We start from the raw sequence: 18,882 nt of genomic DNA, 5'->3' as shown, positions 1-18,882 counted from the left end.
AACGCGGGAAAATGCGTTTTTTTGAAAATTAGAGAACATTACACAAAAAAGTATGGCTAAGTGAAAAATTATACAAAATTTGCGTCGTTTGATGCAAATAATAAAAAAATGTATTTCAAAAAATACAAAATTCAACAAAAAATTGTGAAATTTTAGTATATTCATTTCAAAAATTTTAAATAAAAAAAAGTGTCCAGATGGATTTTCTTAGTTAAATTGAGTTAAAAACGACATACAAACTTAATTTAAGTTAGGTTTATTGATTATCTGAGTGCCGATATCATCTATGTAATGAAGAAAAAAATGGGAAATTTCATTCAGACGGTCTAAAAAGGTGAAAATTGAGCCAAAAAAAGTTGGTCATGGCTCTAATGTAAAGAAAATAAATGCAAAATTTTGCGTCATTTGTATTTTATAGGGTAATTAAAAAAATAAGAGTATCTTATAATAAAAATCTATTTTTTCCACAATTTTTACAAAAATTTAAAAAATAATATTTAAAAAAAATATTTTTATTTTGTGAAAATTAAAAAAAAAAAGTCTGGTAATGTGAGAATTTATACACAATTTTTCGTTGTTTGATACCCATTATGCACAAATAATGAAAATTTCAGTGTTTTCTCCGTCAACTCACACGAAATCAGAAAAAGTTGCCCGGAACCCTCTTAAATTTCCGTGAAACATTGCTCTTAGAGGTACTTTTGGTACCTGATCACGAATCCGAGGATCATTTTTCAACATCTCGTGACGGTGGGGCGGTACGACCACCACGAACAATATTTTAGAAAAACACGTTTTTCTTGGATTTGAAGCTCGAAATCGTGAAGAGGTAGAAATTTGGTATCAAAGGAACTTTTGTGTAAAATTGGACGCCTGATTCGATTACGAAATCAAAATTCCGGAAAATAAAATCTTCAGTGCACAGCAAAAAATCCGATGGTAAAATCGCGTGCAAAAGCATGCACATCACTTTCATCAAAAAAGACACTTAATATTACACACTGCATGTACAATTTTTGTGAACTAAAAAAAAGTTGCAACCGACGGGATTCAAACCCACTAACAACAGTAAGGACTGGCGCCTTAGCCCGCTCGGCCATCAGACCGATAAACGATAAACGCATATATGAGCTTGACATTTCGATCAAGTAGGTTTTCCATACGGATGGGCTACATATTTCAGGGTGTTATATTACATAGAATTTCATAAAATAACGCAAAATTTATTTTACATCCAGGCCTTTTACACGTAGCTGGATTACTACTTTTTTTGCTACAAAGTTGTAGAGCAACCAAAAACAGAAATAATTAAGAATTAACACAAGGGGTTTGTTATTGAAAAAGTGATTATTTTGACCGCTTTTGACTACTTTTTCCAAGTTTCAACCCCAAAAACTCAATCGCGTGATTTAGAAAAAAAAAATCATAAAGTTCAGCAAATTTTCATAAGAATGACACTTTTTATGTTTGTTGTGGATTGTGCACAGCTCGAAGGTGGCGATTTTTCTAAAATAAAGATACAAACCAGATACTTCCGTTTATCACAAAATATATTTTTCAAGAAAATAAAATCCTTTCATTCTAGCATCCACATCCCTTGGATGTCCCTGGGACTCCTTCATCGCACTCAAAATCACATTCCCATTCACCAGGCTCGTTTTACAAGAACAAGGATGGAAAATATCCCTTCACCCCTAGCCCGTATCTGCACCACAATGGACCCCCTAAGCATCGCATCGGATTTCATCGCCGGGACTTCTTTTTTTAAGATCCTGTCGAACCGGCACACAGATTTCATGCCACGACGATTTGATTTCCCTCTTTTTGCATGCCATCGTCGTCATCCGCGATGCTTGAATACCATCAGAGGACGATTTGCCTTCAGATTGGAAGCTTTCCAAGGATTTGACGAGCACGAGAGCCGCGGTTGATTGGTTGACAGTTCTATATAGCGCTGCCAGTAACTCGCTGGTATCTACGACCGGTGGTCGTCGTCATGTCTACCGGGATATCTGGAACCACATTGTGTGGCACCATGGAAACGATGGATTTTGCTGTCAAGATTGAGGTATTTTGATTCGTTATCTTGGTTTAGAGTGTAACTACTAGCTGTTGAACTAGCTGCCTGTTAAATCACTTTCAGGTCATGGCATGTTACTAGTTATACTGAAGCTTTATAGATCGAACTATAATCATGCACGGAGAAAATTGAGTTCCCAAAATCTTGAACAAGCGTTCATGAATTTGGGACCACGAACAAAGTGTTTGATCATGGTTCCCATTTTCATGAACGCTTTTTCATGATATTCAGAATTAATTTTTCTCCGTGTTGACCCACCGAAATTACAAAATTCCTCGTACTCATCAGCTGATTTCAATGCCTCAAGATTAATGTCCATGACTTCGGAGAAACCCAGCTCACTCCATCAATTTAACCCCCAGTCATTGCTGGTTGGAAAATTTCAATCCACGCAACTTTCAACTATGTAACTATACGCGATTTTCCGAACTACCAGGAATATTGAAGCAAACTTACAACATTGTATCCACAGCATGAAATCAATCATAATCCCTCATTTTGACACCGTAATCTACGACCTTTCCCTCTCTTTCTCGCCAAACTTCATCCGTCCCACAGATGAAGTAATCTAGTCTGGCGTTTGGCAGGGATTGGTGAAGGGGGACTGCCTCCCTCTTGTTTGAAAAAAGGTTATATTTACATTTACCCTCATTCACTAATCTTCGTCGTCCGACGAGCGGTGAAGTTTTAGGTCCTCGTTTGCTCTCGCTCGGCCATTAGCTAGGGTCAGGAACAAGATGGAAGGGGGTTCAAGTCATGTTTTATCCCTGGCCTGGATTGAGTCGTTATGATATTTTTCGAAAAACCAAATTAAATTTCATTTGAAAATATATAACAAAAATCACTATAAAAATAAAATTATAAAAAAAATCAGTCTCGAATGTATGCAACTCTGAGATTTTGCAAGAGCTAAGCCACTGAGTGAGTTTAGTATTTGTGTGAGTGTCACCAACAAGCGGAGTAGGCAATGCACATGAAGGATTCGGTGAGATGTGAGCAGTGAGCAACCAATCGATGGTTGGTTTGGAATCCCGGGCAGACGGTAATAACAAAATTCATGCCATTTCAATAACAAAAAGTGTTATGGAATATTCTTGCAAAATCGTTGTATGCGTAATAGTTCAATAACAGTTTATGATATCAAAACCAAATTTGTTATTGGTCTGATATTGGCTGAAAGCCAAAAAAATTTGAGAATAACATTTTTTGTTACGGAAAAATAACTCCAACTGTTATTGGGATGATCAGATTAGTTGTTAAAATAACAAAAAAGAATAAAAACCCGAGCAAACAGAAATAACTTGGGAATAACATTTTTTGATATTTGAAAAAACCAGGCCAATAACATAATATGTTATTTATAATAAGATTTGTATTCGCCGCTATGATTTTTTTGTTATTGGATTGTTATTGTAATAACAGACTTATAACATTTTAAGTTATTCTTTGAACAAATCTTTGTTATTATTTTTTGTTATTTTAACAACTAATCCGACCATCCAATAACATTTGAAGATAGGGTATTTGTCCCTATTTTGGGTCTAGTACCTATATTGAGCTTACCAAACTTAATTTGACGAAATTGTGCACTCCACCAGTCAATTTGCAGGAAACTGTCACTTGGGAATGATACTTGCTGTCATTAGCTTCAGCTTGGTGGGCAAAATTAATTCACTATTTCCTTTTAAATAGGAAAAAACGGAATTAACATATCGCTCGTCAACTTTTTCGTGGAAAATTACTAGTTGCCATTAGGTTCAAAATTTTCACCACTTTTGCTAACCGCTTCTTGACACTCAACGTCACGGCTTTCATCGCTCGGCACACGCATGAGAGCCTTCCCCCGAATATCTAACCACCAGCAATATGTTTTTATTGGCGGTTAGCATTATTCCGTTTTAAAACACAATCACTGAACTGACACCGAACAATTATATTATCAATCAAAGTTACTCTCTTAATTTCGGAGACGATGACGGAAATAACGAGCAGACGGAAATAACGTGGGAATAACTTTTTTTGATATTTGAAAATACTAGGCCAATATCATTTTATGTTATTTATAACAAGAATTGTTATTCGCCGTTATGATTTTTTTTGTTATTGTTATTGTAATAACAGACTAATAACACTTTAAGCAATGCATCGAACAAAGCTTTGTTATTATTTTTTGTTATTTTAACAACTAATCCGATCATCCCAATAACAGTTGGAGGTATTCTTCCATAACAAAAAATGTTGTTCCAAAGTTGTTTTGGCTTTCAATCAATATCAGACCAAAAACAAATTTGGTTGTGATAACATAAACTGTTATTAAACTCTTATGCAAAAACGGATTTTGCAAGAATATTCCATAACACTGTCTGTTATTTTAACAGTATTTGTTTTTGAAATGGCATGAATTTAGTTATTACCGTCTGTTCGAGTTTACAGTCCATTTGACACTTCTACAAACTGTGAAAGTGTGTGCGCGCCTTTCACATCTCAAAGTCCTTACTCGCGTAATTGGTTGCGCAACAAATATTTAATTATGTTTAAAGCTCATAAATTAATGAAATAAATTATGCTCAATCAATTTATGCACGTAATTTAACTGATACTGGATAAATCAATCATTCTAATGATGATTTGAGGCTTGAAACCGCACAACGATTTAGCCTGTTTGGTGACCGTACTTTTTGGGGCTGAACTGTACGAGCTGGGGCTGAAAAGTTCGCCACGTGCTTCGAGATTTCAACCAATCAGAAGGTAGGCCGAAAATAGGCACAAAGAAGGTCGTATGCTAGGAGCAATATCCACAAAATAGGGGCAAGAAGTGTTATTTAAACAGTATTTGTTATTGAAATGGCATGAATGTTCTTATTACCGTCTGCCCGGGAAGATTTGTTCGAAGAATAACTCAAAATGTTATTAGTCTGTTATTACAATAACAATCCAACAACAAAAAAAAGCATAACGGTGAATAACAAAACTTGTTATAAATAACATAAAATGTTATTGGCCTAGTATTTTCAAATATAAAAAAAAGTTATTCTCACATTATTTCCGTCTGCTCGGGATCCTATTCGCTCAAGATTAGTTTCGCGCAGATGATTTAGGTGACCATTTAGTGAGTGATCATTATTCAAGACTTGCTTTTTTAACGTGAAATCAAATAATGAAACCTTCGAAAAAATACAACCCAAATAAATATTGATTTGAAAATTTCAAGGCATTCAAGGGATACTCTCAAAGCTTCTTTCCAGAGGACCTCATCCCAAACTCTCTCAATTCTTGCTAAAACCCCCAATATTTTCTACTCCACCACCCTTCTTCAACCAGCAGCAAGCGGCCATTATTTGTTTGCCAAGTGTAAATATGCATAACGTCCGATAAAGCAAAACAAACACCAAAGTTTAGAACTAAAGTGATGGCAACGAGGAACTCGGGAGGGGAAAGACAGGCCCTCGCCAAGTCGCCGCCGAAGGATGATGATGGTCTCTTCCGAGTAAAAACCGGTTCGGTTCAATGCGATTTCTGGGGGGTAGACTTGAATTCAATATTCCATGCAATTCCAAATACTCACATTAGTTTCGGCCAGTTCCTGGTAGTAGGACTCGCCGCTACCACGGCGCGATCCGACGCACATGGCCCGCCGCAGCAGGCTCGAGATGATCGAACAGAGACCGCATCGCTGCATCAACCCATCGACGGAACCCTGCCGGGAGTTGCTCAGGCTGGTGGCGCCCGTTTCACTCGTCGTGCCGGTGGCCAAGCGACCCTCCGACGAGGCGCCGACCCGTGATCCCTTCGACGAGGCCACCTTGGATGCTTTTCTGCGGCCCGGTTTGCCCAAACACCAAACACTTTTGAGCACCTCTTGAAAGCTTCGTCACGTGATTCGCGAACGACCCCTTCAGATGTCACGGCGCGCAACTGGTGACATCTGGCAACACTGCTTCAACAAACACACATTGGCGCAATTTATTCGCTCATTTTCATTGATATTTTGGGCGGGAAACACCGTGTAAAACACGTTGGACGCTTGTTTTATCCAACGGCAGCTGTCACGACTCTTCACAATTTTTAACACTTACACTTTTTCTTCTTTGTTATACTTTCAACGTGAATGCACCACGTTATGATACATATTTTTATTTTTTATTCACGTATATTTATATTTTTCCTCCTCCTTTAAATTTACACAAATCCCTCACAGCCAAACAACAATCGGCAACTCCGCACCCGTACCACTCAAAACCAATATTTATGTGTGCATTCGTGTTGGTAATACCCGGGCTATTATTTCGATATTTTTATTATCACCAAACAGCCGCGAGTAACATCGATTAATATTTTTTTAATTTATTTTCTCTTTCCCGGTGACACACTCGCTCACGAACATTAATTTACATTCACTTATTTTTACACAACAACTTCCAGTGTTTGCAGCCGGAGCAAACAAAAGGAACAATAAAACTACACACACACGTACACGATGACGACTCGCCAACGGGGGAAAAACGCACACACACGCGTGCAAAAACGCACGACAGATGTTTTTGGCTGCTGCTGCTGCTGCTGCTGGAAAAAAAGAATCTTGTTTTGTTTCGTGTTTCTTTTGTTCGCTTTTTAATCGGGTTCCGATCGGTGCGCGTGGTTTGCTCGGGTCGGGTTGGTCGTCCGCGGGTATAATTATGGTGCAAATTACTTATTTGCAATTGTGTTTGATCGGGTGTGTGTGGGTGCAGTTGACAGATCGTATCTCGGATGAATGCATTAAATTAAACTGCACTTTTGCGTTCAATTAGTCGGTGGAATCATGCGATGTAATTAAGTTTAATATTATTCGTGAATTTCACAGAGGCTTCATGGTATTTTTTTTAACATTCGATTGACATCTTTTTGAATTTAAACTGCTTTACATGCTCTTATTACAACAAATTTTGCTGTGTAAATATTCGAAAAATTGAACTTTAAAAAAATTGAGCGGGTTGCCAATGTTGTTGGAACTTTTTTTAAGGTTGGATTGTCCGAAGTCTCTACAGAAACCAGAAATGATTGAATTTGGAATCATCAAATCTTCAGAAAATCAGGGTTTCGAATAATCGAGTACGAGTATTTAAAAAATCAGAAGACTTTCATTATTGCATTTTCAATGTATATGTTTGAATTCCTGAGTTTTAGAATTTTAGAGTTTTTAGTTTTTGAAGTCTATGATTTGTCTAGAATGTATGAGTTCTAGCATTTTTTGAAATCTAGAATTTTTTGTGGTTTGGTTGAGCGTTCTAGCAGTATTCATAGACTTTTTTATTTCAAAATTTGAGTATTAAATTATTCAAGAATTGAAAAATTATATTTTTTCAAATACACCTCCGTGTACGCACGAGAGCAAGCAGCAGTCAAGTGCTCAGTGCTCCATAGTTTTTTCGATTTTTTTCGCCGTAGTTTACCGTGATTAGCCGCGAGTTTGCTCCAGCAGCATGCCAAGGGCCGGCCGTGGCCGTGGCAGTTCGAGTGCGGCCTCGAAAAACCCGCGAAGTTCGTCTACCGGCCGTGTGCAAAAAGGTAAACAAACCAACGCCGTGTCGACCGCCATCGCGCAGGGGAGAGTGAGCGCAGAAGGAATCGACAAAAAGTTACTACATCCCGGATATGTTCCAAGATCACCAGTGCGAACCCGTTCAGGTACTTCCGGTGCCACGACCAGTGGCACATCGACATCCGCCAACATTCCCATCAGGAACGAGTTCCAGATGCTGAGCGACGACGAAGAAAACAACAACAACAACACCGACGGTAGCAGCACTACCGACGACGACGACGACGATGATGATCGTGCACGGAAAAAAGTGCCGACGTCAAAAAAGAACAATTCTCCAACGGAACGAAGACCACCTCCAATTTTTGTTTTGGACACGTTGGCGGACGATGTTGACGAGTTGCTGGAAGGCCTCGGATATTGTCTGAAAATCGGTAAGTCGACAGTGCAAGTGATCACACTGAACAGAAAAGATTTCGACCTGGTGCTTGAAGAACTGAAGCGTAGCAACTTCAACTTCTACACATACGACCCAGAGAAGCCCCCTGTTAAGGTCGTCTTGCAGGGTTACCAAGACCGTCCGATCGCCGACCTGAAGCGACACCTCTCGAACGCCGGAATAAAGCCACGGGAGATAAAAGTGCTCTCGCGAAAGACAACAGTCACGGGTACGCATACCCTGTACCTGTTGTACTTCGACCGCGGCACCGTCAAGATCCAAGATCTGCGGCGGACTAAGACGTTGGACGGTTTTTGGGTAAACTGGCGGTTTTACACCAAGAACCCAATGGACGTAGCGCAATGCCACCGTTGCCAGAAATTCGGCCACGGCTCGCGGAACTGCAACCTCCGACCCCGCTGCGTGAAGTGCGGTGAGTCACACCTCTCGGAGGCGTGCGCACTGCCACGAAAGGCGGACTTGGGGGAAAACGCAGAACAAACTAAGCCGCGCGTAAAGTGCGCGAACTGTGACGGCAACCATACCGGCAATTACCGCGGATGCGTCGCGCGCAAGGCCTACCTCGAGGAGCAGGAAAAGAGGAAGAAGAAAGCAGCAGCGTCCCACTCTCCTCAGCGAAATACGAGCGCAGCCATTCCTGCAGCTGGCCAGCGTACGGTTCCAGCGGACAACCCAGCGATCCCTCCTGGATGGGGGCGTTCGTTTGCCAGCGTGGTCGCTGCCGGTAGCGGCGATGCGGCCCAGCAAGGAGTCACCGGGGAAGATCTCTTTACCCTGCCGGAGTTCTTTGCTCTCGCGGGGGAGATGATGACGCGGTTTCGGACCTGCCGTAACAAGGCGGAGCAATTTCTGGCCCTCGGGGAGCTGATGATCAAGCACATCTATAATTGATTTTTTTTGTCTGTGATCTAGTTTTAAGCTTCCTCTCTATCTATCCTTTTTCCATTGCACTTTCTGTAAGTTTTTTGAAAACTTTTTCTTACTCTTGTCTATTCCATAGTTATAAGTAATAATTTTTCGATTGAAATACGATGTAAAACACAGCTGAAAGGAACACCAAAACTCTGTTATGTACCTAAATGAACTCATTGTAACTTGATTATTCACAAATAAAACCGAATTGAATTGAATTGAATTTTTTCAAATTATTGTTTTTACTTTATTTTAGGATTTTGGATTTTTTAAATTGTTTGGTCTTAAAAATTAATAATTTTTGCTATTATTTTTTTCATTTTTAAATTTTTAACTGTAGAATTAAAAAAAACTGGGTGCAATTGAGTTATTTCAATGTAACTATTGGGTTGATTTTCAATGTTTAAAAATAAGAATTTTGTGAAATTTTCAATAAAAATAATTATTTTTTTTTATATCAAGCCTAACGATTGAAAAGGTCCAAACTAAGATTTTAAGAGTCATTCTTAATTGACTTATTTGAACTAAAAATAATAATATTGAAAATACCAGAAAATATCCCACGTAACAGCAAGTTTATGGAATTTAAATTTTAGTTTCAAAAACTGTTTTTTTTTTCGTGAAGATTTTATTTCAAGATTTTGTTCCTCTCCCTAATTTTTTTCTAAATAAGGCCGCTGCAAATTTTTTTTGAAGTTTAGGTCCCTCGACTTTGAACAAAGTCGAGGGGGGGGGGGGGGTTGGGGGGCAAAAAAATAAAAAAGTATTAAAATTTAAATTACGATCCAAAGTTTCAACATTTTGATGAAAAAAGTGTTTTAAAATGCTTAATACACCTGTCCAGTTGTTTTGCCATCATTAGTTTCCAAAATATCTAAGCTCTGACGAAAATTTTATTTTCTGCGAAAAATATTTTTTTGGCGGTGCTGTACATTGCAATTTCATAAAAAATCAAAACATTTTTAAACAAGCCCTTACATGCTAAATATGATTATCAATGCAGAAAATGTATTTTAGAATGTTTTCAGTTGATTAGACTTCTATTTTCATGGAAATTTTTTAAGTTTTTTAGAAAAATATTTTTTTTGCCCCCCGATTTTTCAGACCAATTTTGAAGGGTGGGACACAAACTTTTAAAAATATTTGCAACGGCCTAATTAGGGGATTAATAAATATTACGCCATGAATTTTTCAATTTAATTGTAAAAAAAACTTGTAAATTCGATTCTGAACTGGTCAAAACAAATTGTGTCATGATTTTTAATGTATTTCAAATTAAATAAAGACTGATAAATCTTTTTTTCAAAATTTGAATTTTGTGACCACACACGCAAAAGTTAATGATAAAAATACTGTTGTTGGAAGCATACTGATGGTAAGGCTTGAAATTCGAAACTAAGTTTTTTTTTATTATTTTTGCATCCCCCTCGACCTCGACCGGAGCGAGAGACAAAACTTTAAATACAATTTGTACCATTCTAACTTATAAATCAGACCAAGAGTTGTAAAGATGTAGTTACACAGAAACAGAAACAGAAAATAGTGATTAAAAAAATCTGAGAATGGTGTCAGAAAAATGTGTAATTTTACACCAGGAACTTTAAAAAAATTCATCAATCAATTTCAATCAATTTTACATTTTCACACATTTTTTAGGTCAAACTACTTAAAAACAGGTAATATTCAATCAACAAAATTTCCAACTTATTTTCAGTGTAGTTGAAATTAGGATAGAAGACTCTCAAACGCCATATTCTTCTGATTGATTATTCTATCTGTGACATTGTCTCAGCAACTCAATTCATTTCAAAACTTTAAGGTGAGCTTTAAATTTGATCAATTTTTAACAAATAAGGTAACTTTTCGATTTTTAATTTAAATTGTTTGATCCTTTTCTGGAATATTGACATAATATTTTTTTGTATTGACAGCTGTAATTTTGTAATACCTGTAATTTTATAATTGATACTTTGGTTGCAAAAAAGCCCCCCAAAAATAAAATCAAAAAAAGCTCAAAGCAAAAGAAATTGTTGAATTTTGGAAAGTTGAAATTTTGGTTGTTTGAATATTGAAAATTTATCAATATTTTTAGGTTTTTGTCTCTTATAGTTACATGAAATCAAAATCAAATAAATCATACAAAACCAAAGAGTCAGGACAAAATCTTCACAAACTTGTAGCCTTGTAGCAACAATGAGAGTATTCAAGAATAAGCCAAACTGAATCAAATCAGAAAAAGCGGAAATTACACCATACACGTGTGGCTTTTGCAAATAAACCTCGCTAGGGAGAGTGTTTTTGCTATCGTCATCGTAAGAAAAACAAATCCGAAAACGTGATATCGTGAAGGGAAAGATCGGAAAATCAGAGAAAGTTAACGTGCCTAGCCTTTTGATATAGAAATAAGATTCAACAAGGGATTTGTTCTTTATGAAAAAATAACTATTTTTACGATACCTCAAAATTTACATTTTTCCGACTCAAAACAACCCGATTCCAGTAAAGTTACACGTCCACCATGTAGAACACGACTTTCATTATCTCTCCCGCGCTCGTTACTTTTAGAAGAAAGCGAACCAACAAAAAAAAGGGTCAAACATTTCATCGACTCACGAACATCTTTATCATCTCACCCATGTCATGCCGCGCAAGTGAGAAAGAGAGAGGGAGAGAGTGTGCGGAGGGAGAGCATTTTCCTCCGTGACCGTGACCAGAAATGCAAATTTTCTACGTGTGGAATTCTGTGCTCGTTCAATTTCCATAGCAATAAAATTCCCGCGAACAAGTGTGTGGGTGGTGGAGCACAAGAAAAGGAAAGAAAATCGCGGAAAATTCTAGGGAAAAAGTTATGGGTGGTTGGCGTGTTTGAGGGGGGGGAGGGCGGCAGTGTGAGATTGCAAGATCGTGGAAAAATCCTCGCACGACTTTGGTGACAAACGAGACGAAATTGAGAAAAGAAAAGAAGAAGCTGTGCTAAGTAATATTTGTCCTGAGTGAAAAAAGTTAAAGGTGAGTGATCTTTTTTTGGAATTGAATTTATATTTGAAGTTTAGACAATGCAAAATTGTTGCGCATGTAACTCTCAGAATTCTCGGTATCCCGAGAAATTAAAAGTTACTAAAATGGTAATAATAGTTAAAAATAGTTCAGTTGAGTGGTAAATCATTTTTTTGACAGAAATTTAGGAGAATTTTTTTAAATATCAAATGTTATTTAAAAAATTTAAGACGAAAAGAATCACCAAATTTACTACTTTCAAAAATTGACAAAATATCCATGAATTTATGAAATGTTTTTTTCGATAGCTTTTTTGTCTGTGATCCCAAAATTACAAATTTGATTTCTAACTTTGATTTTAAAATACATAAATACGCATGATGCAATGTTTTCTTAAAATATTAAATCAATTTAGTTTGTCAATAAATATGTAGTTTTTTTGTCAATGATTTTTTTTTTGCAGATTTTAAGGGAAATTTTGAAGGGGGTGGGGACAACAACTTGAAATTTCTTTGCAATGGCCAGAGGACAGTTCAGAAATACTAAGATGCTATACAAAAGTATCTTCTTTTTTTCCTTTTTTTAATCAACACAAAGTGAAATTCCCCAATAAGTTTATTTTTTTATTTTTTCGATGTTCTAGGGACCACATATTCCAAACAAAATCAAGAATTTATTCTAAAAGTAAATCAAAAAATTGCAATTGAAAAGTTTTAGTCGATGAAATGTAAATTTCAGGTAAAAAAAATATTTTATTTTTTTAATCGGGTAAAACAACATCTGGGAAGTTTCAAAACCAAGCTGAACATTTTAAAAGGAACAAAAACCAGATTTTGCTGCTTTTTAAATGTTTGGCTAAATTTTTTTATTAAACATATTTTTAACTCATTTTTTTATTTTAAATTTTAAAATATGAATCACATTGTTTTTTTTGCAAAGCATCTTTATATCCGATTTTGAAAGACCAAAATACACAGAAAAAGTGAAATGCCTTCATAAATAAAATAGTGTTTGTAACATACACCTTATAAAATGATTTGGAGATTTTATTTTAAACCGTATTTTTATTTGTGTAAAATAATATTTTCTTTTTTTTTCAAAATTTATAACATTCTCCATGTTTTTCATAAGCTTCGTTAGGTCTTTTTTTAAGTCCATCCCAGCATTTAAAAATTAAAAAAATAAGGCATTTTGTAGGAATTTTACGGGTAAGAAAAAAATATGTTGAATAATTGTATCTTTTAGAGTATAACTAATTTTTTTTTTATTGTCCTCAAGATCACCTACAACTTTTGTAAATCTTTTCCCGAGATACAGGATTTTGATTTTTGTATTCGGAAAAAAGATGTAAAATGCCTGCTTTGGTCATAGCGAAGCTCCCCACATTTCTCTTCAGGGCATTTTTCTACCAAAACCGGAAATGGATTTTATTTGTATTTTTTTATTTGGCTCAAACTTTGTGGGGGCCTTTCCTATGACCAAAGAAGCTTTTTTGTGTCATTGGTTCACCCATACAAGTCTCCATAAAATTTTGGCAGCTGTCCATACAAAAATGGCACGTACATATTCAAACAGCTGTAACTTTTGAGTGAATTTTCTGATCAATTTGGTGTATCGGCAAAGTTGTAGGTATTGTTGAGGACTATTGAGGAAAAAATAGGCACACGGAAAAAAAATTTCCGATTTTTTTATCAACTTTTTTTTTCTTAGAAACTCAATTTCCCAAAATACTTATTTTACGATTTCAAGATTTTTTGATATGTTATAGGGTACCAACTCCCGCAACTTTTGAGCCATAGAGAAGTATGGTCAAAAAATCTCCGCCAAGTTATGATTTTTTTAAAAATAGTGATTTTTGGAAAAAATATAATTTTTATTATTTCATATTGAATTTATGACCCTTCGAAATATTAGCCTTGACTCAAGTTTTTTTTTTTAAATATTGTTGTTCATCGGAAAATTTCACGAATGTTTCATAAATGAGCAATTCTCGCTGAAACCGTCCCACTAGATGCACATGTTCTCAAATCGTTACGGCAATGTTCTCATTCGATTCGGCGCACCAAAAAACCATAAAAACTACCTTCGAACCAATGAAAATGTCAGCCGTTAGCCACCTGTAAATAAAAACATGTTTTGAACAATGGATTTTTTCGAAAAAATGCCCTAATTTGAAGAAATGATATCTCCCGAAATACATTACCAAACATCAACAACTTATATATCGTTGGAAAGATAATCGCGAGGGCTTTCTATCGCACTTTGATAAACATTTGAAAAATTATTTTTTCAAGGGTAATTTTTAGGGTTTTTGGGAAACTTACTCTTAATTTTGAATTTTGACCGTGTTCGCAACCACTTATCATTACGCAGCCATTTTCATTCGAAAGATTGGACGATTTTGCATAAAATCAACTTGAGAAAAGTAGTGTAATGAAATAGTTTTCGTATAGTTATTAGCGGATGAAGAAAATTGGTAAAATTTCAGTTAAAAATAACCAAAGCTCAGACTTCAGAAATGAGCCTTATTTACAGGCAAAACAAAGCAGGATTGTATTTGAGCTGAATGTACAGTCATTGGAGGCAAATCTGTACATATAGGATGAAAAGCGAAACTTTGGGGTGGTTTCAAATAAAAGGGCGTAGTTCGATTTGGACGAAAACCGAGTTTCTTGCTTGTTTTGATGGTATCAACAGCCCCACCAAATTTTAACTTGATCAAAAAATATTGATTTCAACTTTGCACTTTTATGTGCATGATTGAGGTTATACAAATAAAGCAGACCTTCCTGAAACAAATTCTGTACATAAAATATTACTTCAGTGAAATGTGGCGAATCGAGACTACAGTCTAAGTAAGGACATTAGTTTTTAGAGTACCTAAAAGCTTCAAATTTAGAAACTTGTTTGTTTATGTATGCTTTTACATAAACAAATTAAAAATATGATCGAACGAGTGAAAGCATAGTTCAAATAGCTGTCCCTATTCATCCTATATGTACAGATTTGCCTCCAATGACTGTACATTCAGCTCAAATACAATCCTGCTTTGTTTTGCCTGTAAATAAGGCTCATTTCTGAAGTCTGAGCTTTGGTTATTTTTAACTGAAATTTTACCAATTTTCTTCATCCGCTAATAACTATACGAAAACTATTTCATTACACTACTTTTCTCAAGTTGATTTTATGCAAAATCGTCCAATCTTTCGAATGAAAATGGCTGCGTAATGATAAGTGGTTGCGAACACGGTCAAAATTCAAAATTAAGAGTAAGTTTCCCAAAAACCCTAAAAATTACCCTTGAAAAAATAATTTTTCAAATGTTTATCAAAGTGCGATAGAAAGCCCTCGCGATTATCTTTCCAACGATATATAAGTTGTTGATGTTTGGTAATGTATTCGGGAGATATCATTTCTTCAAATTAGGGCATTTTTTCGAAAAAATCCATTGTTCAAAACATGTTTTTATTTACAGGTGGCTAACGGCTGACATTTTCATTGGTTCGAAGGTAGTTTTTATGGTTTTTTGGTGCGCCGAATCGAATGAGAACATTGCCGTAACGATTTGAGAACATGTGCATCTAGTGGGACGGTTTCAGCGAGAATTGCTCAAATTAACATTGAAAATCGGACCATACGTTGCTGAGATATCGACATTAGAAAATGAAGTGTTGAAAATAAAAAAAAATACGTATTTTGGGAAACTGGGTTTTGGGAAAAAAGTTAAAAAATCGGCAATTTTTTTTCGTGTATCTAGTTTTTCTCAATAGTTCTCAACAATTCCTACAACTTTGCCGAATTTATCAGAAAATTCACTCAAAAGTTACAGCTGTTTGAATATTTACGTACCATTTTTGTATGGCCAGCTGCCAAAATTGTATGGGTGAACCAATGACACGAAATAGCTTCTTTGGTCATAAGGAAGGTCCCCACAAAAATTGAGCCTAATCAACAAATAAAAAAATAAAAAAAGCTCTTCATTAAATTGTTTGATTGCGTAGATAGTTATAAAATCGAAAACAGTGTAGTTTTTGAAAGCGTTAAATTTTTTTGAGTAGTAAATATTCTTACATTTTTATTATACTGCCCACCATTGAAAAAACGGCTAATATCCACTTTTGGCAAACACGAGATATTAGCACCTGGTGGTAGAGGATGTTCCAACGCATCTTCTGAAACTTGATTTTCACTGAAATAGTGCTTAGACTTGGCCGCCGATGCGAAAAACCAAACGGCTAATATGCCACTCTTATGGAAAATTGCCTTGACGGAGATTTTGTGACAAACACTAAAACGCGTTTTTCTCGAAATACTTGATTTGGCATAATAGCCGAATTTTCAATTATGGGTAGTATAAATGTCTCTAAATTTATGTGGAAACGTCTGTTTTGATGAAATTAGATAGATTGCAATGATTTCACAAACAAATGACAAGCAACTAGAGCGTCCAATTTCCCGTCCCGGGAAAAAAATTCCCGGGAATTCCCGGATTGATGTTATTTTATCAAAACAATATTAACTCCTTACCTCCAAATTAAAATTGATATTTTTTTACGTTTTTGTTTACCATAATCAAATGAGATGAAAATCGAATTTGTGGAAAATGAATTAATTCAATTGGTTGAATACTTAGTACAAAAGAAATTACAATTTGAAATAAAAGAATTATGTAGCATTGGTTAGAGGGTTAAATGTGAAAAAATAGAAGACTTTTTGTGGAATGATGTTAACTTATCGTATAATTTGTATCATGTTGCATAATAGTACAGAAAAAATCATTGAAAAATTACTTTCTATTGTTTGTTCTACAAAATGCAAAAATATATTCAAAGCTTGCTCCAAATATTTGAAAACATTGGGTTGTTTGGAGTAAAACCAACACTTAAAAGCTTTACCATTTGTTCAAGAGCTGAAACCAGTATTTGTCATGAAAAACATAATTTCTGCATGTTTTTTTTTCTCATTTCAATAAACTGGTCACAGAGGCAAGTTTAAAATTTCTCATCAAAAAATACCAAAATACATTTTCTTGTAGCTGAATGATTTTTTACATGCCGTCAAGCTGTTAATTGATCTTCACTTTTATTTAAACCATTAACGTTGATGTCCTATACAATTTTGTTGCATAATAATAATTAAAACCAAGATCATAACAATGTTCCATAAATTTAACATTTCCCGGGAATTCTCGGGATTTCCCGGGAAATTGGCTGAAAATTTCCCGTTTCCCGGGAAATTTGTAACCCCGGGAAATTGGACGCTCTACAAGCAACCCTATTATTATTTGTTTAAGATTTTTTTCAAATGAAAGCTACCATGGAATTTTATTTGAAGAGATTCTAAACAAATGACTTTTTTTAAATATTGAGATAAATACATTTTTTAAAATACCTCTAATTTGAAAAATTAAAGTCTACAAGAACACAAAAGTTAAAATTAAGACCTCATACCCAGATCCTCTTGAAGTACCTGACGAAGTCTCCGTTCGAGTTCTCGAGAAACGGGATGACAAATATGCAACGCAGTGGCAGTGTTGGAAAATTTGCTTTTTCACTTTGCTGCTGCTGCTGATTCATGCTAGACATATATATTTTTACCCGCGCTTTTCTCTGCTGGTGCCATTTCCGACTCGGCTGAGAATGGATATTGGACCGTTGTCACGCAGAAAGAGTTATGATTTTTTTCAACGGATATGACGACGAGTGCACATCATTTTTTAATGGCTTTAATAAAACTTTTGTTATTTGTACTTTAAAAACAAATAAAGTTCTCAATTTCAACGAGTTTTAATATAAATAATTGAAATATAATGAACACATTCTCAATCCGCACCATTCATTAAATTATCGAAAAATCCACCCCATAATGATCTCTTAACTCGATCAAACTGCACAATTTATGGCGCGCAACACATTCGAGGCCATTAGTGGGGGGTGAGGGGCACCGGCTCATCCCATAAGGTTGGCTTTATTTTTTTTCTGCCCGCCCAAACAAAGAAATTCCATAAACCCCACTCCAACCCCCATAAATTTCCACCCTTGGATCACGTGACCTGCTATCCCCTCGCCTCAAAAAAAAAGATACTCGAATCAGAACCGGAGAAAATCCGATTTCCATTGGCGTCGCCATGCGCTTCATTAGCATTTTTCATTTGGGCTCAGAATGGTGGGGTTTTTTTCTCTTTTTTTTTTGCTTCATTTTCAGCAAATTTCCAGTTTGGCCTGGTTTCAGTTTGTTGTTGGTGCTGCTGTTTAAATCCTTTCTCGTATCATCCATGTGATACACATTTTTTTTGTGCTGCTAAATACTCATTTCAATTCTGATTCTCTTTTGTATTTGTGCCTCGATGCAGAGCAAGCAGTCCAATCGATAAATATTGCAATGTTCTACAAAAGATCAAGGCTTTCCCGGGCAGACGGTAATAACAAAATTAATCCCATATCAATAACAAATATTGTTAAAATAACAGAAAGTGTTATGGAATCTTCTTGAAAAATCCGTTTTTGCATAAGGGTTTAATAACAGTTAACGTTTACGTTATCATAACAAAATTTGTTACTGGTCTGATGTTGGTTGAAAGCCAAAACAACTTTAGAATAACATTTTTGGTTATGGAAGAATACCTCCAACTGTTATTGGGATGATCGGATTAGTTGTTAAAATAACAAAAAATAATAACAAAGATTTGTTCGAAGAATAATCAACATTGTTTTTAGTCTGTTATTATAATAACATTCCAATAACAAAAATTTCATAACGACGAATAACAAATCCTGTTATAAATAACATAAAATGTTACTGGCCTAGTATTTTCAAATATCAAAAAATGTTATTCCCAAGTTTTTTCCGTTAGGCTTTCACTCAATATTAACCACAAAAAATGATTTTTTTGACTCGTCCTTAATTTAGCTT

At 35.5% G+C, this 18,882-nt stretch overlaps 1 protein-coding gene across 6 annotated transcripts in view; it reads right to left on the bottom strand.

Annotated features, from left to right (window-relative positions):
* LOC120418906 (uncharacterized) overlaps positions 1-18,882 on the bottom strand; it is a 428,949-nt gene that overhangs the window by 356,071 nt on the left and 53,996 nt on the right. For 2 of the 6 annotated variants that reach the window (XM_052711268.1, XM_052711272.1), the window contains exon 2: positions 5,646-6,634. The exons of 1 other annotated variant lie outside the window; for it this stretch is intronic. In XM_052711268.1, coding sequence (XP_052567228.1) covers positions 5,646-5,759 — 114 coding nt within the window. In that variant the 5' untranslated portion in view covers positions 5,760-6,634. Of the gene's footprint in view, positions 1-5,645; positions 6,644-18,882 lie in introns of all 6 variants that reach the window. 3 more of the 6 variants (XM_052711271.1, XM_052711270.1, XM_052711269.1) reach the window with 3 other exon arrangements.

This window comes from Culex pipiens, chromosome 3 (assembly GCF_016801865.2).
Source record: "Culex pipiens pallens isolate TS chromosome 3, TS_CPP_V2, whole genome shotgun sequence".
Classification (NCBI taxonomy): domain Eukaryota; kingdom Metazoa; phylum Arthropoda; class Insecta; order Diptera; family Culicidae; genus Culex; species Culex pipiens.
This window is presented reverse-complemented; position numbering and strand designations above follow the sequence as displayed.